We start from the raw sequence: 27,147 nt of genomic DNA, 5'->3' as shown, positions 1-27,147 counted from the left end.
TAAGGATAATCCATACCTTTAATAATAAATCCTCCAAATTATGAATGTTAAGCCTAGATCTCAAGGATGGAGATCAATTTACAATTCGACCAAACTATTGAATTCCCCAATCAACAACATATCAGAGCAGAAATTGGCCTCTCACCAGAGCAATAACATTACGATACGCCAGTAAGTCACCATATACAACAACATTGTTACACATATCCTACAAATCATTTCTATTGTATGCTCCCCGTTATCCATCACATGGTCATGCTTCTTACGGTCATCTCTTTCAAAGTGCTAACAGATCTGTAGAACAACTTGAGATTACGTCCAACTTTGTCCTGCAAAGGCAGCCAAAGAAATTGTATCATTTTCAGAGCACACCAACCCCAACAAAGCCAAGCATGAGAAAGAAGTAGATAGACCCCAAACTTCTCAGCAAGTTCAATAGAAGTTTTTATATTCACCTGGCCCAATTTTGCTTACATACATACATTAATTTAAAGCTGAGCAAATAGATTGAGACATTTATATGAGTTCCGTACCTCTTTTAAATGCTCTAACCTCTCCAATAAAGGGAGTAGTTCATCGGAAAATGAAGACAAGTCTTCTGCACAAGCTCTACAAACATATGAACGTAATGGTGTTTCAGACTTCAAGAATAAAACAGTAAAAAAACAAAGTGTTTGCAAAATCAATAAATATTCATACTCATCGTGGAAATGAACAAGGAGAATAGTGATGGCACATTCAGCGACTTGGAGTAGAAGTGTTATAAGCTGGTCTCGGTTGCCAGCCATGCAACACAAATCTATCATTGCAATATATCTCCTACAAAGAGAGAAACAGTCTCGTGGTTACCTACTGAAAGTGATGTTGATGAGTAGATAGCATCAACCATTGATACAATATAAACTTACGATCATTGCAGGATAGCTAATGCATGATACAGTGCCTAGTAATAGCATGATAACACATGAGAGAAAAAACTTTACCAAGGTCAAATAATGATGTACTTGTATATTTTCGCTATTGTCATCCCAAGCAGAATAAAGATCATTTAGTCAAGGGACCAGGAATATTATTTTTAGTTCTCTATTATGCTTTCCCCTTCGAAATGTGCGCATTATTGCTGAGATGTTTGAATGACAAGATAGCGTATATCTGAACCAAGATTGTGGGTAAGAATCCAGAACAAAATAAAGTGGTACCTTTTACGGATGTTATCGTTGGGCGAGATGCAATCTTGCTTCATGCATACTTTTATTATCTCATCGACCTCCTTCCTAGATAACTCATTCAAATCACGAACCTGTAGCATGAAGCAAACAAATCAACTCTTGTCGAATCAAAGATTGAGAGCATACACATAGTTACTTTCAAATCCAAAGAACTAAACCACCATATCATTTCCATCAACTCCAGATATGTATTCAACTTCCAACTACATATTCAGTGGATATGCTCCTTACTTGGAATCCGCTCTAAGTAACATATTTAGTGTCAAGGTAGCTTAGCAAATTAAATACCTTATTCAACAACAAATATTTTTCTTCACCTACTCTCTCAAGAGCAAGTGTTATAGAGTTCAGAAGATTTGAAACCATTTGTAGTGTTGGTTGCTGCTGACCAAGTTTGTTGTTATCACCGTCTGAAATCTGCAAGGTCAGGTTGCAGCATGTTATCAACAATGTATGAAAACATATAAAGCACCAAACAATTGGACTCTGCAATTGGTCACTTAGTTCAATTCCGTAACCCCCTGCGTTGATTTGGTAGTAAATGCCAAGCGTTATGCAGGATTGCAGACAGCCATATCACATGATAGAATTTTTGTATATTTATTTTGACAATATCATAAGTTTATGTGTTTACCAGCATATTACTTCAAAATAAACAATCAAAGTTCCATACTGGAGACCGCCAAAGCAACTATTACGGACATGTGCAGTAACATGTGGAACAAAATTGTTTTTTTTTTCACCGCCTTTTTTTTGGAAATATCGAGTAGAAAGCAGCATAGAAGTTGCATTGAATATAAATTTATGAGAAAGATGTCACAACTCACAAGCCTCATGCCTGATCACTACAAGCACGAGTTTATTAACTAACAGATTATTACGAGCAAGGTTCTAACCAATCAAAAAGTAGGATGACTGCAACCAAATAGCAAAATCACCAAAATACTTTTTTTCCTTTATTGTACTTAAACCTGACTGTACAGAGAACACGACCATGAACAAAAAACATAATAGGGGTTTAAACAGCATCACTTACTTGAAACCGCATGTTCTTCTTTGTAGCCAGAAAATATAGGTAAGAGATTAGGCCAAAGCAGATACCAAATAATACCAACTCTGACTTCTGATTCTGGTGGGCAGTGATATTTACATGTATTAGAAGAGACCCAAGTGCATAACAGTACACAAATAGAAGATTAGGACTTGCCTCAATCATATTTGGTGATTGAATGAAATTCAGAGATCCAAAATCAAGACTAAAAAGAGAATGCATCATGGAGAATAGATCTTGGATGTAGCTGCATTCATCATTTTCCTCGTATGCCCATATCTATAAAGTATATAAAGAAGGTGAACCCACCATAATGTAGAAGACGAAAATCAAATGAGAAGCAAATAACAAACCTTGCTGAGAATAGAAACCACCATATTAAGCCGCTCCAAGCTGAAGGCATTAGCTTCAGATATGTTCTCTCTTAAAATGCTATTAAAAATGGACTGATGCTGCTTGGCAAAATCCACTATCTCACGTACAATTTTGTTCTTCACCTGAATCAAGATTTAAATTTCTAGTGGAACAGAAATACAGAAATTTCACAGACTAACATCAAAGCAAAGGATGCGTCTCAAGTAGAACTCATCACAACCAATAGCCCACGGTCCCAATGAAACCATTGATTATGCCCAATGCTACTTAGAAGGAATTGCTATTTAACTTAAACAGTAAAATGTCCCTGAAGTTACGTCACTGCAATGGCCATTGACAAAATAGCAAGACTACAGCAAGATAGTTAAGCTAATCATATTTAGCCATCGATCGTCATAATTAAATACGAAACAATATAGAAATGCCTAGAAGTAGTGCTATGTACTTCATGTTAGCTTATAGCTCATCAAAATTTATATTTCTAATTTTCCTTTTTACATTCTTTTATTTAATGCTTTTTTTGCAGGGCCATCGCCTGCCGTATACGACTATCAAAAAGAAATTGAACTTCACAGAGATCAAATGCCATTTAATCTTCATTGTTTGGTTCTCGTGCAAATAATTTTTTCCCCAAATGTAACTAGGCATATGGCATGAAAAAGAAGGGGATACCCACAATAGTACACATTTATGTTTCCAAATGCTCGGCGCAGATGACATAAGAAAATGTGGACATACTGACCTCAAGAAAATCAGCTGAGTCCACGAGGGATGTGAAAGATGTGATTATCCGCAGTACTGGTGCAGTAAGTGACCACTTCTTGTCAGTTTCCCCAGCTCGTTCCTTCACAACATTAGAGTTTAGCCTTGAACTTCCCTGATAATATACAAATATTGTAAGTGCATCTGCATAAACAATAAGCATTTAACAGCTAAACGGTACAGACTTCATAGCACACCTTTTTCTGATAACCCAAGAGGTTGCACGATGAAAGATTTTGTAAAGCACCCATGGATAACAAAATCTGAGAGCCATGTTTGCCATAATGGTGAGTGATTCTCAGAAGTAATGAAAACTGAGCATCAATAGTGCAAAACCGCTGTGAAAACTCTGATGAGAATGACATGTCCTACAAAAACAAAAGAAAGTTGATGAAACAGGACAGTAGGAAAAGCAAGACAAAGAACTATAGGCAGCAAACTTCATTGCTAATGCTAATTACAAAACCACGAGCACACTGACAATAAACGAAATCTTTCAAAGAGAAACTCCACTAAACTTTTCCACACAAACCCTATCGTACTGTGGCTGTTCACCTTTAATACTCCATGTGTACAAACAGACAAAGATAATGGAAAATAATGCAGTTATCAGGCTTCATAAAACAATAGAGATATGTTATCACTGCCTTCTAGAAAAAAAGAACATAGGCATACCTAGAGTTCCTTGTTTCAGACAGATAAAATAAAAGCCATAAAACAATCAGATGTAAGAACATTGGCTGTCGGACCATATCTTCATGGTTCAGACAGATAAAAATAAAAGCCACAAAATAATCACATTTAACAACACTGGCTGTCAGACCCAAGGAGGACCATATCTTTGTGGTTTGAAACGGCCAATAAAGCAACCAACATTTATCCAGAAAATCCATAACAATTTCACCTTTAAATTCCTATCCATGTGTACCTTTTAGTAAAATGGAAGACACCCCTGCTTGAATTGCACTATCCAAATCTGATATGGTGGCCTAGACTAGTTTTTACTTCTCATTGTCCTATTTTTGTAGTTATTATTAGATACACTCCCAAGTGGTAGCTCTATCCCACATAGAGAGTGAGAAGGAAAAAGAAAGCTTCACAACACAAGCACAGATTCATTTTCAAAGGAGGTTAGCAATAAGTCAGTGGCATATAATAAAATAATGCCTAAAACTAGCCAGCAGATTCTCAAAAAACAAATTTACAGCAGTTGGAAACAAAGTCTGCACCTTTGACAAATAGTTGCTAACATCAGTTAGACATGATCTGAGAATTCCTCGACTTTGAAGCTGGTTTAAGAAATACTTTTCATGGTCAATACTAACTAATGAATCAAGAACATAGAACGAAATTGCTTTCCCAGTTTCGCTCCCATGGATAGCATCCTTAGTAACCTGTAATAGAACAAAATGAAAATGAACCATATAACATTCAACAATGTGCTTAGTAAATGTAGTCAACTTACAATAAGACATGAAATTTCATGAATATTAGGGTTGGTGGACAACATAAGAAGAATACAGCAATGCACACTTCAGTAAGTATAATTGGAGAATGTTGTATTTAGGGTCCAAAACCATCTCGCCATACAGAAGACCAGAACCATGTTGGTGTGGTGATGAAAGGCAGAGATATGCATATAAGAAGTTCACACAGCCGCTTTGATTGGGACTGAGTGGTGCAACATATCCATGTCACAGATGTACAGCAAACTTGCAATACCTTATGCTTCTCTTCAACATAATCGCAATAGAAATTTTGCCTAGATCTCTAATTAGAACATAAGGCCAGAGAAAGGAATGCTATCCAACACCAATAAGAGCATCATCTAAAGCATGACAAATAATACAGAAATTATCTACAATTTATCCAAACAATTTTGTCAGGCTCGCATATGGCAAACTTAGCCTAGTGTCAACTGAATAACTGTCAGTTGTCACTTCAGCTACCTGGCCTTAGTATTATGGCCCCAAGCTACCTCATATGCATCTTCAGACATGACAGGGTTTTAAAAGAAAATTCAACTGACTGGTGCAACACATCAAACAAAGCATCCATTGTTTTTTATTAACAGAAGAATGCCTAACCAAATCGATGACCGCTTGAGCTTCCTTCCTTATGATAGCAAAGTTGGCGCGTGCTAATTCACTTTGCTCCTTCAGAACATTTTGAAGAGTGAGTTCATCATCATCTCCCTCCTGTTCTTCAAGTAGCAAGAAACGGATAACTGACGGAGGAACATCAGAGTCGAGAATGCTACCACAATACTGGAAGTAACTCAATAGTAATGCATATTGGCTGCAAAAGACAATCCAAAGTCAGCATTTATACTGGAAAAGGAAAGAACAAGTTGGATAAAAAAGGTTCTTTGTGCTCTAGTCACCAATGATGGTGAAATTACCGTCTTCTCAAGGTTTCAGACGATTCATTTCTCATTATTGCCATAATGAGCTTGAACAACAATGAGTTACAGGCAGCATTTGACAACTGTTTTGCCGAAATAATGTCAAGGCACGAAACTGCATCAGAATCTGCACCAGTTGGGCATATGAATCTTTCATCCCGCAGTTTAGCCATACAGGTCAATGCTACCTTGAAAATGGCCACATGAACAAATTTAAGTAGTCTAAAGAAGGTACGGTACCCGATTAAGAGAATGATAATTGATACAGAGCAGCTAAAGGACAACTTACATTGGTTAAAATATACGCCATTTTCACTGAACAGTCTGGAGATGATGTGGCACCCAATGAAGCGTCAAGCAACCTGCAGCATTGTGTCCAATATGATTGTTACACTTATCAAGAACAAGAGTTTACATTCTACGAGAAGAGAGTCCAAACTCACTCAAACAATAACTGTGAACGATTCTCAAGCAATGACATCCTCCTTGATACAGCTACCTGAAATTAACAACAAGCGGGTTACTATATCAAATTTCCAACAGAAAAGATTAAGTGGTCATGCACACACACAACTCACTTCAACAATTTGAGACCAGCTAGTTAACATGTGAAGCTGGGCTGCCTGTTCTTCAAGATTTTTGTTATATCTCCAGGCCCATTTCAGCAAATGATGGAACGATTCTTTTAGCTCTCCTTTCTCAGACTCGCTCAATTGTGTTTGCAGTTCTTGTGACATCTGAACATCAAAAGAAGCAACTTGAAGAACATAATAATCTCAAAACCCAATATGAAAAGGACTGAACACGCAACCTGGATAAGCTTTTGATGGAACGCATCCAGATCAATCAGTCGATCACCTCTCTCCGAAAAATAATATACACCGCCAAATTCAGATGTTGCAGAATTCCGTAGGATCTCTTCAATCTAAGAATCAAAAAACTGATGAGATACCAAAAAACAAAATAATAATTTCAAAGGTTCAAATGCACACCTTTGATTCAACTCTCAGATTTGAAAGCAATTGAGGGTATTTCATTGAAGTGTCTGGACATCTGAACTGTACAACTTCAAGCAATTCCAAAACCTACATGAAACAAATAGTACATAAGATATTCTATCTGACAAATTGTCAAGACATCTTACTCTCACTGTTAAGGAATAAAAGTTTAGCAAGTCCGGATACTTCTGAAGTTTTCTGGTGTCCTGAATGGTGTGCAGGCATGAGTTTTATTAACGCCGGTGAAGCATTTGCGCTTCAAGCCACCTCTGACTCCATCGTTCACTGTTCAGCCAAATCTCCCTCCCTCCCTCCCTCCCTCCCTCTCTCTCTCATACTATGTATAATCACAAGTTCTCAACAATCATAACCCAGATGGTAGCAATAATTAGTGCATACAACCACACAAGTCAACATTAACAACAGATCGAGGTTTTCTCGATTTCAGCAACCACCAAAAAGCCAAAGGTTACTATGTGACTAAAAAAACTATCTTTACTGGAAACAAGCACCTCAAATAATTGACCACACCATGCTACTTCCTAGTGCACCTGAGAAGTAAAATTATATAACCTATGGTCCAAACTTCCAAAGCATCTCGATAGAGAATGCCGAAACTTGATCACTGGAACATGCAAGAAAACCAGGGATGCCTCGAATAGCACTTAAATAATGTAAACTGTCCCATTACATCTAGCAACCTCGGGTTCGCAAATCAAGAAAAGCAGGCAAAACTTAGAAACGGAAGTTGTGGGTACATGGTTCTATATCCTTGCAGATGACTCACAATAGCAAAACAAATTGACGCCTCAGAATCAAGCCTGCGAGGTGGGCGGCCGCATTCCTCTTCCTCTGTTCCTCAATGATGGTGAGCTTGATACCCTTGCCCTTGGTTGCGACTAGTCGCGACTCGTCGACATTTTTTTACGACTCATCGACTAGTCGTTCAACTAAAAAACAGTGCCTTGGGCAGGCTCACCAACGATGCAGTGTGGCACCTGCTACCGGTGTGTCTCCCGGCGCAAGAGCACCTGCAGAGATTCCACAGCGCAGCCATTGACTTCCCAATGGATCTTGTGTGTGCTCACCTTGCCGGGCTGCCACCCAGGTGTGGCCACCGCTGGCCAAAACCAGCCCTGGCCCCCTGCCTCCCCCTTCCACAAAATTTGCACATCGATGCTTGAGGTGCGCCCACGTGAGAGAGGAGGTGAGTATGTGAGAGGTTACTGGGTGAGAGGATGGAGCGGTGAGATTGGGAAGTCGCATGAGAGCACAGAACATGAGATTCTAGCAAGAACAAGACAGTCCGGCTGATTTGGTGTTACCTCAGCATCTGAGGGGAATATTCCTCTGTGTGGAACCACCTCATTGCATTCCACTCCTCCAACCAAACAGCCGAATGGCCCCAAATCTGGAACCAACCCATTACAATCCACTACATTCTCCGACCAAACGCACCTTAGGTGTGATACTAGCTTATGGTTCCTAAAAGGAACTGACAAAAATGCAGGCAGGCAGCTAAATCAAGTTGGGACTATTAAAGGCAGCAGCAATAATTATATCTAGGACGATCATCAACGAGTAAAACAGTAGCCATCGTATTTCCAGCCATATTTCTGGTTTGTTGGAGCTAACCTTGTTGTGACTTGAACAAGATAAGTCCAAGTTGGGTTCGTGCCAGAAGCTGCCAGCAACAGCTAGCTAGTTGCCTCAGTAGTGAGTAAGAAAGGGCTGCAGCAAGCAGTAGTAAAAGCGAAGTTGGAATTTACATTAGGTGTCAGAGTTGTACTCTTGTTTTGGTAGAAGATACTGATCATGTGCTAGCTGTATAAGAGTAGTCTAGCTAGGTCAGTTTGAGTAAAGTCTTATATAAGGACATGCGCCCCATGGATGTAAAAATAAGCATTGGTTACTAAGTGAAAGAGCAAGGGCATCTGTTGCCCAGAACAAGAACTTTCTTGTGTGTGTGTGTGTGTGTGTCCAGAAAGAAAGAAGAGAGGTTCAGGCTAACAGCCTTAATGGTACCAACAGATTTCGAAGCGTTTTCACTAAGAAACTAAGGGCTCGCAATAATTGCGCAGAGCTACAGTGAGGTAATAAAAAATAAGTCCTGCCCCAGAAAAAAACATTCCATCACAATGGAGATAACATCATACTTATCTAAGTACACATGTCCAACTGAATGCTTATGGTGACATCAGTTCCCTGGACAGTTTGTACTCCCTCCGTCCCATAATATAAGAACGTTTTTGACACTAGTGTAGTGTCAAAAACGTTCCTATATTATGGGACGGAGGGAGTAGTTCAGTATAATCCGTACACTTGGAGGCGGAAATCAAGTTCAACTCTCATAACCAGATCATCTTCTAACAAGCTGCATTTAATATGAAAATATACTGACAATAATCCAACACACACTAGATCACAGATTTACACCGCACAAAACTATTTCTTCATTCAAAAAACAAGCAAGTCACCAAACAAAAATAGCAGACATTTACCTTATTTCTATTCATCAGCCCACTGCTAGTGCAAATGGGAGTGCCAGGAGATTGGAACATGCTTGCATTCTTCATGTTCTCAGCGCAGTGACCAAAAGTATCATTGAGAATAGCCAAACAAGCTTCCCGATACACAGATGATGATATATCAGATACATGTAGTGCCAATGCTTGTATCTTTAGCAACCACGCCCTCTGAAACCGACAAAGTACAGTTTAATAACAGAACAAAAATACCAACAAGACCAAAATAGCAGTCAACCACCAAAATCAATAATATCCTGAAAATCAGACATTTGGTTTCGCAGGTGAGATATGATTGCTAAGTAGCAAAACAAGATCTCCAAAAATCCAGTTGTTTTTCCCATATCCCATCAGATAAAAGAATTGTGCTGTCAACTTGCTAGCACTTTTCAGTTATTGCAAAGTATTAGCAGTTCGGTAGTGTCCAAGTAGTTGCACAAATGCAACAAATTACCTGAAATGGAGAATACCTGAAGGTTGCTATTAAACTACCTAGCATGTCCTTAAGAGCATCTCCAATAGACGGTCCATATGTAAAAATAACTAACTTTTGGATCTTCTGAGGCAGAAAACAGCTCTCCAACAGATGGTTCATATGCAAAAAAAATATTACATCTCCGGGAGATACATCACCTCGCGGTGCAAATTTACATCTCCGGAGGCAGGAGACGTAAAAACCGCGGCCGCGCGCCAACGCTCAACCGCCCTTCAGTTCATCTCCCCCCCCCCCTCTTCCTCCCGCACGCAGCTCCCCGCCGCCGCCCCGCCGCCGATTCCACCCAGCCTGAGCCGCCGCCCGCCGTCATACGGGCGGATCGGGCCGTCGCCGCACCGCCACGGACGCCTCCGCCCGCACTGCACCTATGTTTTTAAGGCGTCTGTAAGGCGACGCCTAGGCGTCGAGGCACCCCCCCCCCCCCCCCCGCGCTTTGCAAATATGTCCGCTTTAGGCGCCTTAAAAACATAGCACTGCACGCCGCCGCCCCGCTCCGTCCGCCGCCGCCCCGCGCCGCACGCCGCCACCCGCTCGGCCGCCGCCCCGACCTCTCTCCACCCGCCACCTCTCTCCACCCGCCACCTCTCTCCACCCGCCACCGCCCGCTTCCCGCTCGGCTGCCGCCCCGACCTCTCTCCACCCGCCGCCACCCCGACTCGCTCCGGCCGCCGCCGCCACCCGATGGCGCCGAAGAAGACGCCAAAGGGCAAGTCGGGTTTCTTCGGCGTGAGGTTCGCCCTCCGGGAACTTCGGAGTGGAGTTCTCCGACGCCACGCGGCGTTGGTGGCTCCGCACGTATCCCACCGCCAACGAGGCCGCGCGTGCCTACGACGTGGCGGTGTGGCGTGCCAGACGGCCGAAGACGGACCTCAACTTCCCGGAGATCGAGACCCGGGCGGTGGCGGAGTGGCTCGTGCTACAGGGCATCCGGATGGAGGAGATGCCGGCGAAGAAGAAGAAGAGACCGGCGGTTGTCGTCACTCCCGGCGAGAGCGACGAGGCGGCGATGGCTCGGTTTGTGCGGGAGCATCCCGAGTACGTCCAGGCTGAGCAGGAGTTCTACTGGAAGCGTGATGCCGAGGAGAAGAAGAAGAAGGACGAGGTGAAGGAGGACGAGGCCGGCCCCTCGACAGTGATCCCCATCGGGTCATCGTCGAAGGAGGACGACGAGTTCTGGGGGTTCTCCGATGACTCCGAAGAGTCTTACTGGATGCCCTCGGATGACGAGTAGTACTGCTAGTTCAAAGTTATGTCATCTATGTTTGAACTATGTTTGAATTTGATGTTTGAACTATGTTGAGATGAAGTAATAGTTGGTCGTTTTCAGAATTTTACATCTTCGTTTTGGACCATCTGTTGGAGTTGCTCTTTTACATCCGTTTTGGACCATCTGTTGGAGTTGAGCCTTTTTCGGAGATGTAAAAAGCACTTTTTGGTGATGTAAATTTTTACATCACCGGTTTGGAGCACCAAAATATACATGATCTATTGGAGATGCTCTAACTGTTTTCAGATTGTGCTTCCCTACATTTCGTGACAAACTATAATTTGATATATATAAAGAATAATTCAAGGGAAGATTTAATCGCTCAATGGATTGACATCAAGTTTTTACCTAGATTGGTTCTCAGTTTTGTTAACTATTCAAAAAGGACTTCTAAATATTGATGATCGAGAAAGATTTTTTCTACAAAGAAAACAAGAAAGATAGATGTGTAGAGATTTATACCTCATGGAGCATGCTGATGCGAAGAGCTTGATTATTGTTCCTTTTGGGAAGTGGTGAAACACCGATGGTCCCAACATGCTGAAATCAGTAGGCACAGAAAACTACGAGTTTCAATTTAAGCATTTAGCTATGTTGATTGAACTGTAGAAAACAAGAAACGAGAACCTTTGAAAAGAACTGGTACTTCGTTGTACTCAGGAGATCCATGACAGGTCCACAAGTTAAAGGATCAAGACATAACTCGTACATCAGCTGAATTCAGACAAGGCAAATGATTTTTTGTGCAAAAAGACAAAAATTGTAAAATAAGATTATCTGATTTCTGTCAACTCAGAAAACAAACCTGAAAACTGAACTCGTGAAGTAAAGCATTTATATCTGGCTTTGTCACCTTTTCGAGATTGTCAAGGATTATCTTTAAACAACTGTAGTACAATGACAGTCAGTTCATCAACAAAGTACATCACTATATGTAAGCACGTGGCATGAATTTAACCTGTAGTGGGATTTTGGTTTTAGAACAGTTCGTTCTATAGGTCCATTGACATCAAATCTTAGGAGTAAATGTGTAATGTTGGGAGCTGGACGATAAATATTGTCAATAAGTAGCTGCATGAAACATGTCTAGCAGAGTTAAAAATGACAGGTACATTAAGTAATCCGTAAAAGAAACTCAAAGAAAGCTACAAATAGCAACCTGCAGTATTAGAACACCGACGTCATCTTTTGTGTTCTCTATGACCTGGAAATCGTCAAAACGGAACTCCAAGCAAGCAGCGTAATCCTCAATTACAGATTTAGCAACATCTTCTTTCAGAAGCAACTGTACAAGCCCAACTATTCTAGAACTATCATGGAAAGAAACTAGTAAACACATTGGCAATTTGCATATTTCTCTTCAGTAAATTGTAGATTATAGGGAATGAAATGCAGTACAAGCCCAACTATATTCTAGAACGGTCATGGGAAGAAATTATTAAGCACATTGGCAATTTGCATATTTCTCTTCAGTAAATTGTAGATGTTGATAGGGAATGAAATGTAGTCTCCAATATATAGCAAGTTGAAACAGGCAGCCGGAAGCAAAAAAAATGCAAGTAATATGGATTCCCAAGTGAAAATTTCCAGAAAATACTTCTACCAAAATATTAGAGAAAATCCATACCTCAGGATGCCCATAATTTTTATTGAACACTGCTGAATTTGAGGAAGATAATCATATCGAACAAACTCTAGCAAAGATATAATTTGTCTATGATTTTGAGATAATATGATCTCCAAGGGCTGCATAATTCAAAGGAAAAAACAATCAGATAGAGAAAGGAATGACCAACAAAAACTAGAAAATGGCATAAGAAAGAATAAAAACCTGGTAGAGTGGACGGAAAACATCAGCAAGAACCAGATCTCTCTCCATTACGAGAATAAATATTTCAAGTGAAAGATGGACAGCTTTCTCCAGAAGAATCCCGTAAGTTTGGGTAGTCCGTTCATTAATAAGAGTGTCAACACCCATTAGTATGATGTTCATAATATTGCGGAATGCAACCTTCCCACACATGAAATCCTGCACATATGAAGGTTGTTGTGTACAAGTTCATGAAAAATCTTTAGATCTTTGAAACAATGTCTAGATATATTTATGACATCGGAGATACACCATAAAGCATAAGCAGCAATCAGCTACTGGGGCAAAGAACATGAGTATATTATATAAATTCAAGAGCACAGAATATATACTCATCTGCTTTAAACCTTTGTTTCATTGAGAAATATATAGTCAAGAAAATAAATCTGTACACTGTACTTGACATTGATAAGCATGAGAATTAACAAATTAAATCAGGTAGTAATTCCTGAAAAGAGTTTTCTCTCGGATCATTATATTGCTAAGATGTACGACATACGGAAAGAAAGCTGACAGCACGCCTGATGACAAGTGCCAGAGACTATCTTGCAGCCTTCAATTTCTAAATACAGTAGAGGACGATCTTTGTTTTTTTTTACTTTTAGTAGCGTGCTCAAGGAAGTTATCAGCCACTATAATCAAGAAAACTATACAAACATATACAGCATAATGCCAGATGAGCCTTAACCAAAATAAAGTGAAAGGCTACTACAGAAATATAATAGGACATACTACTGTAGATCAATGCATTGGACAATGAGTAAGGACAAAAGTTGTGCACCGTTCACAAGGGATCAAAACGGCGAATAAGTTGTGATGAACTCCCAGGTACAATACTCATGTAAATTATATAAGATCTAAGGGCAAAAGAAATGGACATACTTTCACAAGTTCTAGCACCGGGAGCTGTTTCTCGACTGAGGCATTTGATGTTGAAGGCCCAGACGTGTTAAAAGCAGCATAAATATCATCATCCTTTATGTCGTACATGCGCAAAACCCTGGATTCAAACAATAGCCAACTTATTTGAAGAGCATAATAATTGCATTGTGTAGCAGAATAACTTCAGTATAATAGAAACTTCCATCAACAAAAAAACTGCTGAATTCTCTCACTAAGGAAGATACTTCCCACTGGCTGGGATAACATAGAGGAGTTATTTCCCACTTGCATATAGTTGGTCTTTCAATACAATATAAATACGCCTCTCCCGGCTGTTCACAAATAAACAAATTATAGATAAAAGAGAGAGAGATAAATCATTATACTCACATATGAAAGTGCTCCAAGCAGGCCAGTGCTAATTCCCACTTTTCCCGAGGGTCAGCATAGGCTCTTTGGGGAAAAGGCCCAAAGACATCCTCATATACAAATTTAAAGATACCCATGAACCTAGAAGGAAAAGATAATTACTATTCAAAATGTTTAAAATTGAGCATAAGTACAGAATAGATGATGATGATGATGATGATAACTTACCTCCGGCCTTTGTCACTTATGTTTCTTTCTTCTGCAATGAGAGCATTGACCAAGTTGAGAAATGATATGGTTGATGGATAACTCTCCCTCCTTGCTTCAACTTCATTCAACTCAAACCTCATGTCATAGACCTATGAAAAATACTTTCGTCAACAATGAAAAACACTAACCAAGCTACTTACACCTAGTATTATATAGGAAATTAGTAAGAACTCCATTTTACCCCCTCAAGTTCTCAATTCATGCCCAACAATAAAGGGCAGCCCGGTGCATGTAGCTCCCACTTGCACAGGGTCCGGGGAAGGGTGCGACCACTTTGGGTCTATTGTACGCAGTCTTTCCCTACATTTCTGCAAGAGGCTGTTTCCAGGACTCAAACCCGTGACTCCTGGTCACAATCCAGAACCAAAACCAGGTGTTCGACACCCTAAGACTATCAAAACTGGTGCAAAATCACTTGTAGGCTGGTCATTGCCATGTTGGCAGCTACACAACTGGTATTTGCTGAGCTCCTCTCCTACGGTGTACCTCTTCTATTCACCAATTTGGGCTTGCCAGTGACCAGAAAAGTGACACCACACTTTCTGTATCAGACCAGTGTGCTAGACTCAGCGACTTGACTAGGTTAGCTAGCCGGCGAGTTGAACTCCAAGTTGTTGACTTGGCTTGGAGAAGAGAGGAAAGTGAAGGGGGGTGAAATGAAGAAAGATGAAATGTAAGGGGGAAAGGAAGGGAGCAGTGGTGGCAGCGTTAACAGCTCCAACACATAGGTCATCATCACAGAAGGAGGTGAGCATGCTCACGGCCACAACAAGAGCAAATGGGCAGGTAACGGATACAAGTGTGGTTCCGTTGCCTAGCTTTACTTTTGGCAAAAGAAAAAAAAATTAGACGACTAATCGACGATTAATCCACCGGCCAGAGAAGCAGCCTCGACTGGGGCTCAACTCCACTTGCGGTCCTGGTTGCGCAATTGGGAGACTAATCATCGATTAGGCGCTGTTAATCAGAGATTCCTGGTTGTCCCACTTGAGGCTGCGCTGGATCTGGAGGAACCCACGTCGTTGTTAGCACTAATCATGTCATTAGGTATCTGCATGTTGAATATTGCATGTAGTTTAGTCTAGGGTCTGGTGAAGCTTCAGCTGTACGCGTGAAGGAGACGAGATGTCAGGCAGCCGTGCGATGCGGCAAGCACGACGAGATGTCGATGGTGCCGTGCGATGCGGCAACGCCGTGTGAAGCGGCAAGACGCGATGAAGCTGGAGCGGGACGGGCCACAAGACCAGGAGGAGTCAGGTGATCCGGCAAGTTCGGGTGAGTTCTGTGGCCGTTGATGAAGCTACCCAAGGACTAGACTTGGTCGTACAGGTAGCTAAGGTTGTTAGCTAGCCTCATGCATGGGTTGTTAGCCTGCTGCATGCAAGTGGTTAGCGTTGAAGAGAAGCTACGCAAGTTGGGGACACAACTAGTGATTAGTTTGTTAGTGCTAGTGAGTAGTGGCCGGTTGGCCAGGCCATCCACATCATGGAGTGATTTCAGGAGGTGGAGTTAGTGGCGTATGGCGTTAGTGCGTGGGTCTTGGCTGAGTGCCAAACTTTGTATAAATAGTCATCTGATTCAGTAATGGAATGAGAAGGCCGAGAGGGCTGAGAAAAAAGATGTAGCCACGGCTAACCAAGAGGAAGGTGTCTCTTGTCAAAGCTATTGCCTCCTTCTTCCTTGGTCCATGCGTGTGTGTGTGTGTTTCCTGAGAGTTTCTTCCATGGTGTGTGTTTGAGAGAAACCACAAGAGAGAGAGAGAGAGAGAGCTGTGAGACGCAGCTCGAGGTAGAAGAAGAAGCGGCGCTGCGAGAGGCGGCGCCAACAATTGGCATCAGAGCCTCGTCGATCCACGGCGGCAGCGGCGACGGCGACGCGGTGGACTCCATGTGAGGTGGAGGACATGAGTGCGAGGTAAAGGCCTTCGGTGGCGCGATGCCGCCAACAGCAGGTTGCGGTGCGATGCCGCTAGGAGGAGGCGGCGGTGTGATGCTGCCATGGCGACGGTGCGACGCCGTTACAAGGAGAGGCGGCGCGACGCTGCTAAGAAGCTGTACGACGGCGCGAGGTCGTCGAGGATCGGCGTGAAGCTGGTCGACGGTGGTGTTTAGGGTGGTGTGATGCCATCTGGTGATCGGCGTCGTGACGGCGTCGTCCACGTCAAGAGGTGGCCTATGTGTGTAGCATGACGGCCTAGTGACTGGCGCTGCGAGGGCGTCCTCCACGGCAAGTAGTTGCGGGTGATCCGGTTTGACAATTTGATGAGTTAGAATGACAAGATTAGGGAGGTGATTGTTAGCACTAATCATGTCATTAGGTATCTGCATGTTGAATATTGCATGTAGTTTAGTCTAGGGTCTCGTGAAGCTTCAGCTGTACGCGTGAAGGAGACGAGATGTCAGGCAGCCGTGCGATGCGGCGAGCACGACGAGATGTCGATGGTGCCGTGCGATGCGGCAACGCCGTGTGAAGCGGCAAGACGCGATGAAGCTGGAGCGGGACGGGCCACAAGACCAGGAGGAGTCGGGTGATCCGGCAAGTTCGGGTGAGTTCTGTGGCCGTTGATGAGGCTACCCAAGGACTAAACTTGTCGTACAGGTAGCTAAGGTTGTTGGCTAGCCTCATGCATGGGTTGTTAGCCTGCTGCATGCAAGTGGTTAGCGTTGAAGAGAAGCTACGCAAGTTGGGGACACAACTAGTGATTAGTTTGTTAGTGCTAGTGAGTAGTGGCCGGTTGGCCAGGCCATCCACATCATGGAGTGATTTCAGGAGGTTTGGTCGCAGTTTCTCACGGAGTTAGAGCAGAGAGAGATAGGGGCTTGAGTTGACGGTGCAGACTAATAGTTGTAGCATCCAGTGGCTCTTGACAATGGGAGAGGAAATGGCACTAGCTGGGTTGACCCAACAACTAACGGTCATTCTCCCTATTTTCGTATTTATTGTTATTAGGTATTGTATTTGTAGGATATAGTAGTCAACAACTAGTAAACGATCAGCCATGATTAATCTTAGCTAGTCTTGACCAATCCACAAGTCGGTACCCCCACGACTCCACTTGACTTTACGACTTGTAATCTTTGCTTTTGGCAAAGTGAGGTAGAACTTCCTTAATTCCTTGCTTTTGAGGAAGAAACAAATTGATCACCTCCACTAACAGTGATTGCATTGCCCACTTGCAAGTAGCAAGGGTAGTCAAAGGACGCAAATATGCCTCAAAAGAACCAAAAATATGCACTAGCATGCTAAACAACAGCAATATGAACAAGCAAAAAATGTAATTACCAAGAACTACAGTCCATTTAAGTATATTATATCATACGTTCTTAACATACAGGACAGAGAATAGGAACAATTTATTTTCCTTCACTTTGTATCGCTTTAGGACAAGTTAGAACTCAAGTCGCTGAGTAGCAAATATAACCCATGTGAGGTAAACATGAGTAATTTCAAAGTGAACTTTGAGGGTACCTGTGTTGCCACATGCTGCCCAGGTGGTGCCGTAACCACCGGAAGATCATATTGTTCAAGATAACTCCAAACAGCATCTTTCAACTGGGGTGAAACTTTGACAAATGCAGTGATTGAATTCCGCAAAGCCCCCTGGACATGAATTAGCACAAATTATGAAAAGCAACAACAAAAAAAGATACCAAAAGTACACATGTAGGCATAAAAAAACATGTACCTTCAAATACGGGGGCACATTTTCATAGCTTAGAAGCTTAAACAAAGGTTCAATGTCAGGGAACCATTTCCTTCTTTCAGATGGATTTCCATTTTCCACCACCTACAGTATGTTGACAATTTCCAAAAAAAACGGAAGTGAGTATTCCTTCGTAACCATAAAACATACTTTTTTAGGCAAGCCACAAATAGCTCCTTGCTTCAGAAAGAACATATGTAAGAAGCAGACTGAGACAACAGAAACAGATTAATTGAGAAACAGATGCATGTGCACAACTACCAAAAGCAGCATGAATTTAAATATTAATACATCATTGGCAAAAATAAACAAGCCTATAGAAAAGACAGTCTAGCTTAAATACAACATATACAGAGAGGAACATCAGGCGAAGGACAACTTGGACCATGATAGGCAGCAGGGATCAGTGAGATAACTTAGAACTAAAACAAATGTTTTATTAGCCTTGTTGAAAATCCTACTATTTCGGAATGCCGGTAATAACATAAACAAAGGAAGTAGTTAAAAGGTTAGAACAGATTGAATTTGCTAACATATAATCTTACTATGATTTCTCAACTTCACTAGAAAAATATATACTTGACAACATTTGTCCAGAACTAGAGAATTACAGCATGTATAATATGTCAGGGGGAACTAATACTGAAATATAAATTTGAAAATTTCCAACTATGAAAGATGATAGAAGGCACAAGAATAAGAGCAGCCGAAATTGCAAACCTTCTGAAGGACAGCTAAATACGCAACAAGTGCCTGTGCATCTCCCTCTGGAAAATCAGGCAACATGCTTGTGGAAGATTGAAGGGATTTCTTAAACTTCTCTTCGTAAATAGATAAGCAATCAAACAAAGTGTTCCATCCAACTGAGCGGTAAATTTTTCCCTGGAGCAATTCGTATACCTTGGCGGCACCCACGTCACTGGAAGCCTGAAAGTCCAAATAGTTCAGTCGGGGCAAAAGATGGAATATTCAACAGATTAGTAAACATTTTGCGTACCAAAGTACTTAGAAGTCCAAGGAAGGCCACAAGGGTTTGTGTATTGGTGTGATCTTCGCCTGCATATACGACAAAGGTCCAGAGTTCCTCGTTTCCATTCACTAGCTCAGGCTCTTTCTGATGAGAACACAAAAGGATGGAGTAATCATAGAAACAAGTTATCAAAACTAAGCTTATAAAGCAACGAAAATTATGATGTGAGCACATTTTTTTAAATGTAAATGTGAGCACACTTGGAGGTCCTTTTACTGACAACAATCAAAAAGTACATAGAAAGAGATAACAAAGGCAGTGAAGTTTCTTTGATGTAAAACAGGAATTCTATGTTAAGGTCAAGCAATTGATACAAAAACATTCATTCGATTGTCACAAAGGCAATGGCTGGTGGCAGTTGCTAGATGAAACTGGTCAAGAAGAGGTTTGGTGAAGCCTAAACCTAAACTCAACTTAAGAGAAAACATTGATTGATTCAGTCAGTACAAGCAGTGTGTCAACTAGCTTGACCACACTAAATCCTGGTCAAATTACTGCAATTGGCAACAAAAAAACAAATTGCATATCTTTGAGCATTACAGACATCAATATACACCAGCAGGTATTGAATTGGATGCCTAGGAATCTAGGTGCACCAAACACTTCATATTTGTAGATACAGTTTCCTAACCAATAAAAATAAAGGTTGCATCTAACTAGAAAAGCAAACTGTGGTTTGAGTCAGTATTGCTGGAGTGGATGGAAATATTGACAGAATCATTATCTGCGATTTAAATAGTATGTCAAATCTGTGCAAAGAAATTCCCAAAAACATGCACATCATACATAAATAGTTTCATAGCTTTACCAAAGAAACCGAAATCACACATCATATTGTATGGTGCACAGGATACTTAATGACACCTGTGTCTTCAGGAAACACTAAGTACTATAGCTAATTATACAAATTATTATAAAACCAAGACAAGGTTAAACACCATGACATCACGCTATCTCATGTACATTTTCAGGTCCATACATTTGACTGGAAGAACATATAAATGAATGAAGCAATACCTGGTAGATTTCCCCAACTAGTTCCAGTAGGGATACAAAAGGCTGGTTAGTAGGCTGACCAATCTGTTCCCCACTTATATTAGGATCTTCTCTATGATCCCGTGGAAGAGAGTATGGGCTGAGAGCAATCATTGCTTTTTCCTTGATTTCTTTTATCTGTTAAAGAAGATAATGTTATTGTTTTCTTTTCCTTTTTCTGTAACAAGAGTGACTAAAGGTACTTATCACATTATAAGCATTGTATAACAGTTACTAAATAATGATCACATTTGGTTGTAATAAAGAAATTAGAAATCATGTTGTGGCAAGTGTCAACATACATTGAGGAACTATTCTAACCTTATCTCTAGAAGTCGGATGGGAGAGAAAGCACATCATCAACTTGTGCGCATAGCCAGTGTACATGTAAACAATGTCATCATCGTCATTCTGCATCAAATGGAAAGAAACATGATATATTACCTCCATATCAAAAACTATTCGTACACAACAAATTTGACCAATAATATCAAAAAATCAAGATGGGCCAAAAGAGATATTGATCTCACTTTGCATGTGCACAATGGCCCAAATCTAGGTACTTCTGCATGTGTTGTGGTCAGATTTGGCCAAATTTTGATATGAAAATGGTAGCATTGTATCGACAAAATATTAACCCATTACTTGGCATCTAATGATAACCTCAGCTGTCCATATTACAAGTATTCATGAACAATATAACAACAAATAATATAGATGATTTGTTCACCAAGGCACTAGGCGATAGAGCAGCGCCTAATCAGCTCAAAGTTCTAAAAAGTGCTAGGTGCTGGTCGGGCAGCAGAGGGCTAACGAGCACCCAGCTCACCAAGGTGGCCAACTAGCTAAGGGGACTCGAGTGCAGGAAGGGAAGAGAGAATGGCTGTCGTCGAGATCAAGGCAGCAATGTGCCCTTAACTGCCATGGTGTCGAGCTCTTTCTCATCATGCCATGGCTCTGTGTGCAGGCGAAAACCCCAAGTGTCCGTTTGGATGTTGAAATTGAATTGGTCTACTGAAACCAGAGTACCAGTTCGATTCATGTGAAAATGGGAGCATCCCATACTTTGATATTATTTTATTGTGGTTCAGGAATATTATCATGGAAATGAAATCACAGCCTGGCTCCATTTTCTGTTTTGTTGCTGGCTATCCATATATACGCCTAGAAACTCATGCCACTCTTCCTCTTCTCATCTTCCCCCTGTCGCTCTTCCCAATTCCATCCATGGCCATTGCTTCCCTAGCATCCTGAGTTGCGACTCTAGCAACATGACCGAACTCTGGTAAACTCACCCTGCACACAATAGAGATTGAGAACTTCTTCCTCCAGATGTAACCTCGAGAGATGGAGACGGGGAGGTAAGGGGAGGTGCAGATCTTGAGCTCGCCAGATAACATGCAGGAGTCAGATTCGGATTATGACAGACTCTGCAACCATCTGCTTAATCAGCAAAGACAAAGAGGATGAGGTGGCACCTGTGACGGGGAAGAAGACGGAGCACCGACAATGGGAAATTACAGGTTGTGGGCCAGCAATGGGGAAGAAGAGGATCAGGTGGCGGCGGCGTGTCACAGGAGCTTGGCGGCAATGGTGGCGGGTCGACATGAGTTATTGAAGGAAATGAGAGGTGGCTGTTTCCAAACGATGCAGAGTGTCAAGCTCGCTATTGGTCCTAGTTGTTCAGCAAAGCCTGTCAAATTGGGCTCGAAATCCGGTCCTGGCCCTGCCCATCCAAACAGCAGATATGGCTGCGATACAACTCCAATTGCCAAATTCTCAGCTCAATTCCAGCATCCATATGGGGTGTAAGGGCAAGTGCAACATCTCTCTCCTCTCTATCTCTACTTTCATCACATATTCTTCAAAATTCCTGCATTTTTAGTGGTGCATCAAACACATATTTTGAATATTTTAATATTTTCTTTAACGCCGGTTTCTGCAGAACAGTACAAATGAACTGGACAGCATGACACTAAGGCCCCGTTCGGATGTCTCTTAGCTTCATCAAATCCACGAGTACGGCTTTGTGCGCCAGCTTCCCGCGAGGAGCTGCGTCCGCTCAGGAGGATGTGGTCAGCTTCTCCCCATGCTGCATGGGCTGTGGATGAGCTGCAGGCAGATAGCCAGTTAGGGGAGGCAGATGAAGACATGGGCTACAGACCCAATTTGGGGTGAAAGGCGTGGATGGCTGTGATGCGTCCACCTCGCATATCCAGCGGCTACTACGTCTCCTTCCACCTCCATTCATTGAAAATGGGCTTCTATGGTTCCTCCAAATGTGTGTCGGCGGCAAGCCTCTCTACAGCATGCCTCCTCCCGTAGGAGAGGAAGGCGACTGGGATCCGGACAGCCTGGGACGACGACTTCAGGTGAGCCCGGGGGAGAGGAGAACGACGGCGGGCGATAGGGGTGGAGTCTGCCTAGGGTTAGCGCGAGAGGAGAGGCGCTGGCGTCGGTCTGACTGGGCGAGGTCGAGGGTGCCTTCTAGCAAGATGAGACGGTAAGCACAACTTCGGGAGGGCATTCACACGTAATTTCGAGCAACTCCACGCTTCCTCTTTTGGCGAAGTTGGGCAAACGCAGCTCCACGAAGTTACACTGCAAGAGGCATGGGCTTCGCGGAGCTGCAGCATTTGGGCCAGCACCACGTGCAGATTTGGTTAAGCGCGGAGCCAGAGAGGATCTGTACAGGCCCTAAGTTCCCAATTTTTTTAAGTCATGTGTTTTATATGTCTATCTAACATTCTAAATGACCCTAAGGTGACACGGTTGTACAAATACAAATACTGAATGAGAAACATTTATATTCTTATGTACAAAACAAGCTTGCTGTGCTCAACCAGTGGTGGTCATAATGGTTAATTGGGTATACCACTACCAAATCAGAATACCAGGTGGTCTCAAGAGTGCAGAGTTGCCATACCTGGTAAGCAGCTGCTTGCATAACTCGCTCCCGTAAAAATTTAAAAGCATTCAGACGACAGATAATATCCAGACATGACCAAATATCAGTCACAGCTCTGGAGGAAGCATTAATGACTGAGTCTCTTGCGCTATTTCGATCTTGTGTTAACATCAAAAGAACAGTCCATGCAAGCCGCACAACACCAACAAATCCTTCAGCGGTGGTATCGTTACATGTCTTCATCACCTGGCATGACAACAATCCCAGCTTGCAATGAGCATAAATTTTGCTATATGTTCCAACATAGATTAGATTAATATGTAAATTTAAGCATATTTTTAAAAAGCTTACTAGTTCATGAAATTCATGTCTGAACGAGGAATCAGACGATGGCAAAGATGTTTTCTCATGGGAATTACTTAGGGCATCAGAAACAAAAGTTATTACAAGAGAGAATAGGATGCCATAGGTGATCTGCAAAGGTAAATGACAGTTATGCATTGCATCACAAGTTGAGAACACAAACAATTAAAAATTGCACAAATACCATGTCTACAAATGTCAAAGTAACTAATTCAAACTTCAAACCTGAAGCTCGACAGTAGAATTTTCATTTACTTCAGCTGCGCAGTCTTTTAATATTGAAAATGTATCCTTCACCTCCTTGGGACCTACATGAAGTTGCATCATTAGTGGTGGTTCGCTTTAAGTTGAAGTGAACAGAAGGATACACCTACATTTCCAGTCCAGGAAGGCTAATGAATAACAATGATTCATTTCCCTCAGAAAGAATAACAATGTAAGTCATCGCGCAAACGTATCAGAAGATCATAGCAGGTGATATGGCAAATTCAAATTCATATTGCATTTAACTCACCCATTAGTTTGATAAGTGCAGAAAGAGCAAGGCAGTGACTCAAACTTAATCTCTCTCGGGAGACAATGGCACGCCTCTCGACAAGAGCTCCTCTGAAATCAAGCACATAGCGCTCAGAGCTTGGTCGGCCAATGCCAGATGGTTCTTCCCGGTTAAGCTCCTTTATGGGGAAAGAGATAAAACTGTCAGTGGCCGTTTTTCAATAGAGTGAAAGAGAGATGCATCATAGAAATTAAAGAGAAATGACACCTGTACTAATGCATCATCCTGGAATGAATTGTTCAATACGCTACTCCTATTATTCAAACTTCAAAGATATACGGTGCTTTGGATATGGCAGTCCGTGATATGTTAAGACTATCACTTTCTGTAATAGTAATGTATTGACAAAATAATGTAAATATCTATAGTATGGAAGTACTTCTGGTGGTAAATTAAATGGCACTAGTTCGCAGTGTCAAATTAGATGGCTCTTTATTTGTGGACACGGTATGAGAAAACTGGCTACACATTTTCGAATGTAATGTATATATATTATTAACAGAGTAGACACTAAGACATGACTTTTATGGTCTGACTAGGAATACAGCTACAAGAATTTGAAGGGGGCAATGCCAGCAACAGCAACAGGGCTAGGTTATGGTGAAGTTGATGCATAAGCCCCCTCCTATTGTCCACTATTTTAGTTGATTTTAAACTAATCTTGAAGCGTCAGCTCAGCGAGAGCAAACTCCAACTCCTCATAGGGAGGAGGAGGGAGGTACACAAAATCAGCAAATGGAGCCTGTGTTCACTTGTTGCCACTGGAAACATAAGTATGTTTCAAAAAAAAAATAGAAAGAACCTGTAGATGTGTGTATACTTTATGTTGCCTGCAACTTTTCATGAAAAGCTAGCAACTTTGCAACCAAATTCAGTTGCTATGCATCAAGTACTCAAGCATTGGTATGTGTGTTTTCTTTCAGAATTTTCTAAAACCTAATATCGCATTTTTTAACTCAGGCCAAGACTTAGGAGCCAAATCACCACACTCTTACCTCCCATGATTGTAATATAATATATGTCAATATTGCTCGGAAAATAAAATGTGAAGGATGCAGCATATGGCATATTCAAGTTCCATAAAGTCCAACCTTTACAAGGGTGATTATCCGCTGTCGGAGACCATCGTTAAAAAGAGCCTCCATTTGATTTTGGATTTCATACATCAGATCAGCATCAAGCCCTTGGTCAAGTACAACAGACTACAGAAGATAAAGAAAACCAATGAAAGCGCCCTTTAATCTCAAATTCGGATGTAGCTAGGATGAACTCGATTGGTAGGCTACCCGCAACAAAATGTACAGAGAAGTTATCAGATCTCTCCTCTCCATGTACCAAAGGCCAGCTGCAAGCCTATATATTTCCAGTGGCTCCCGACCATATAGAACCCACTACAAAATCACAACAAGGCGTGCATGTAAGGTAAATGGTCAAATACAAACATAGATAACATGTGGACATAAAGTAAACTTTAGTTCTGCAAATTGTACCTCTCTGTTGGCAGAAACTAGCAAGCGAACACACTCAATTTCATTAAGATTGAGTTCATCACTCAGCTTAAGGGCCTGGAAAAATCATAGATGCAAATCTTAGCATCAACAAAGCTACCAAAAAGGATGCCAGGAGCCATACTACAAACTGAATGTAAAGAATCGTAAGTATAATTAGAAGGTATGAAATTACAGGACACGTGAACAACAGTTTTCCATGGTTCAATAGGCACCTTGAGCTATGACGATTGTACGCAATCTCAATTGAGCGCTATAAGCCAAATTCACAACTCGTAGGTTTAAAAAATTGTGCATGGCCTACCAAAAGTAGACCCATCTGTTCATGCAACATTGTTGAATAAGCTACTTAGCACCACAATCACCACCTGAGAAAACATCAAAATCCAACCCATCCTTACAAAATCCCAACAAAATTCGTGCATTTGCAATAGCTAATCCCACTCAGTTATCTACCACAGTCCACAGACTAATCAAAGTTACAAGTTTACTCCAGGAATCAAGAGCTAACTATAGTAAGGTGTCACACAGTGATCAACATAAGCAGCATATATAACAAATTATGCAATTTGCGAGCGTTCCTTGCGTGTCTCGCACCAATATATCTGGACTGAGGGGGGAAACTTACAGTCTGCACGTCGGTGTCATCGAGCGTGATTGGTGGCATGTCCGAGAGCCGAACCTCCTTGGCCTCCACCTGAGTTCGATCGGACGCCTTTGGCACCTGCACGCGCGCGCACGGCAGAGACACCAAAGCCAAGTCGAATCAAACCGAGCTCACACCAGCCTAATTATACAACGCGGAGGGCACGGGACGAACCGGGTAAGAGAGGAGCGCGCGGAATGCGGGGGCGGCATCGCGGACGGCGTGGAGGAGCTCCACGCGCTGCGCCGGCGACGCCGGTGCGGGACCGAGCAGCGCCGCCTCGACGACGGCCAGGAGTTCGCGCGGCGGTGGCGGCGCCATAGCCGGTGAGCTCTCCCGTCGTAACCCTATAAATCGGCGGTGGCCGGCGGAATGGGAGGGGGGCGGATTAAACCCTAGGGGAGCTCGAGGCGGGCTTCTGGGTTTTGGAGTCGGGAATTTCGGGCTGCTTATTAGAGCCTAAAATCAAAGCATGGGACGAGTCGGCGCAAAAAAAACGACGGGGTGAGTTGGTCCCGAGTCGCCGGCCCCATGGCCGTCCCAGGCCTGTCTAATTTTTTTCAAAAAAAATTTGGCGAAGTTTGGTCAAACACGGCTAAATTTCGGCAAACTTTGGCATATATTACATGTTCGCGACGCGTTACATAGCAAGTATAACTAAAAAAGAAATCGTTGAACGCGGAGTAGTCGTCGTCGACGCCGCCATCCTCGCCTCCGTCGGCGGCGGCGGCCTTCTCCTTCTTGACGTGGCCGTCCCTGTTGGACCCCTGCCCGGCGTCGCCATGGCGGACTGGTGGCGGGGGAGGCGGCGCGTCATCATCGATGTCGTCGAGGACGAGGACTCCTCCTTCTTCACGGCCCCGGCGGCGCTGCTCGAAGCGCCGCAATGCGGCGACCTGG

At 42.4% G+C, this 27,147-nt stretch overlaps 1 protein-coding gene across 1 annotated transcript; it reads right to left on the bottom strand.

The window, feature by feature from the left end:
* On the bottom strand, positions 1 to 26,705 carry LOC123136939 (nuclear pore complex protein NUP205). The gene is made up of 44 exons (XM_044556455.1): positions 26,422 to 26,705; positions 26,230 to 26,325; positions 25,584 to 25,658; positions 25,380 to 25,484; positions 25,185 to 25,295; positions 24,052 to 24,211; positions 23,763 to 23,845; positions 23,526 to 23,648; positions 23,193 to 23,420; positions 20,588 to 20,677; positions 20,249 to 20,404; positions 19,199 to 19,315; positions 18,922 to 19,128; positions 18,184 to 18,285; positions 17,967 to 18,098; positions 14,457 to 14,587; positions 14,250 to 14,369; positions 13,860 to 13,977; positions 12,939 to 13,136; positions 12,735 to 12,853; positions 12,267 to 12,417; positions 12,066 to 12,178; positions 11,913 to 11,994; positions 11,735 to 11,821; positions 11,570 to 11,647; positions 9,321 to 9,515; positions 6,814 to 6,906; positions 6,633 to 6,746; positions 6,400 to 6,558; positions 6,265 to 6,320; positions 6,111 to 6,183; positions 5,819 to 6,009; positions 5,505 to 5,715; positions 4,647 to 4,811; positions 3,615 to 3,785; positions 3,398 to 3,532; positions 2,634 to 2,777; positions 2,437 to 2,559; positions 2,266 to 2,358; positions 1,518 to 1,646; positions 1,200 to 1,300; positions 700 to 819; positions 534 to 609; positions 1 to 329 (listed from the first exon to the last, which is right to left on the bottom strand). The coding sequence occupies exons 1-44, from the start codon at positions 26,566 to 26,568 to the stop codon at positions 246 to 248; spliced, it is 5,562 nt and encodes a 1,853-aa protein (XP_044412390.1). The 5' UTR covers positions 26,569 to 26,705; the 3' UTR covers positions 1 to 245.
* Positions 26,706 to 27,147: the final 442 nt, after the last annotated feature.

The sequence above is a fragment of the Triticum aestivum genome, chromosome 6B (genome assembly GCF_018294505.1).
Source record: "Triticum aestivum cultivar Chinese Spring chromosome 6B, IWGSC CS RefSeq v2.1, whole genome shotgun sequence".
In the NCBI taxonomy this organism is placed as follows: domain Eukaryota; kingdom Viridiplantae; phylum Streptophyta; class Magnoliopsida; order Poales; family Poaceae; genus Triticum; species Triticum aestivum.
This window is presented reverse-complemented; position numbering and strand designations above follow the sequence as displayed.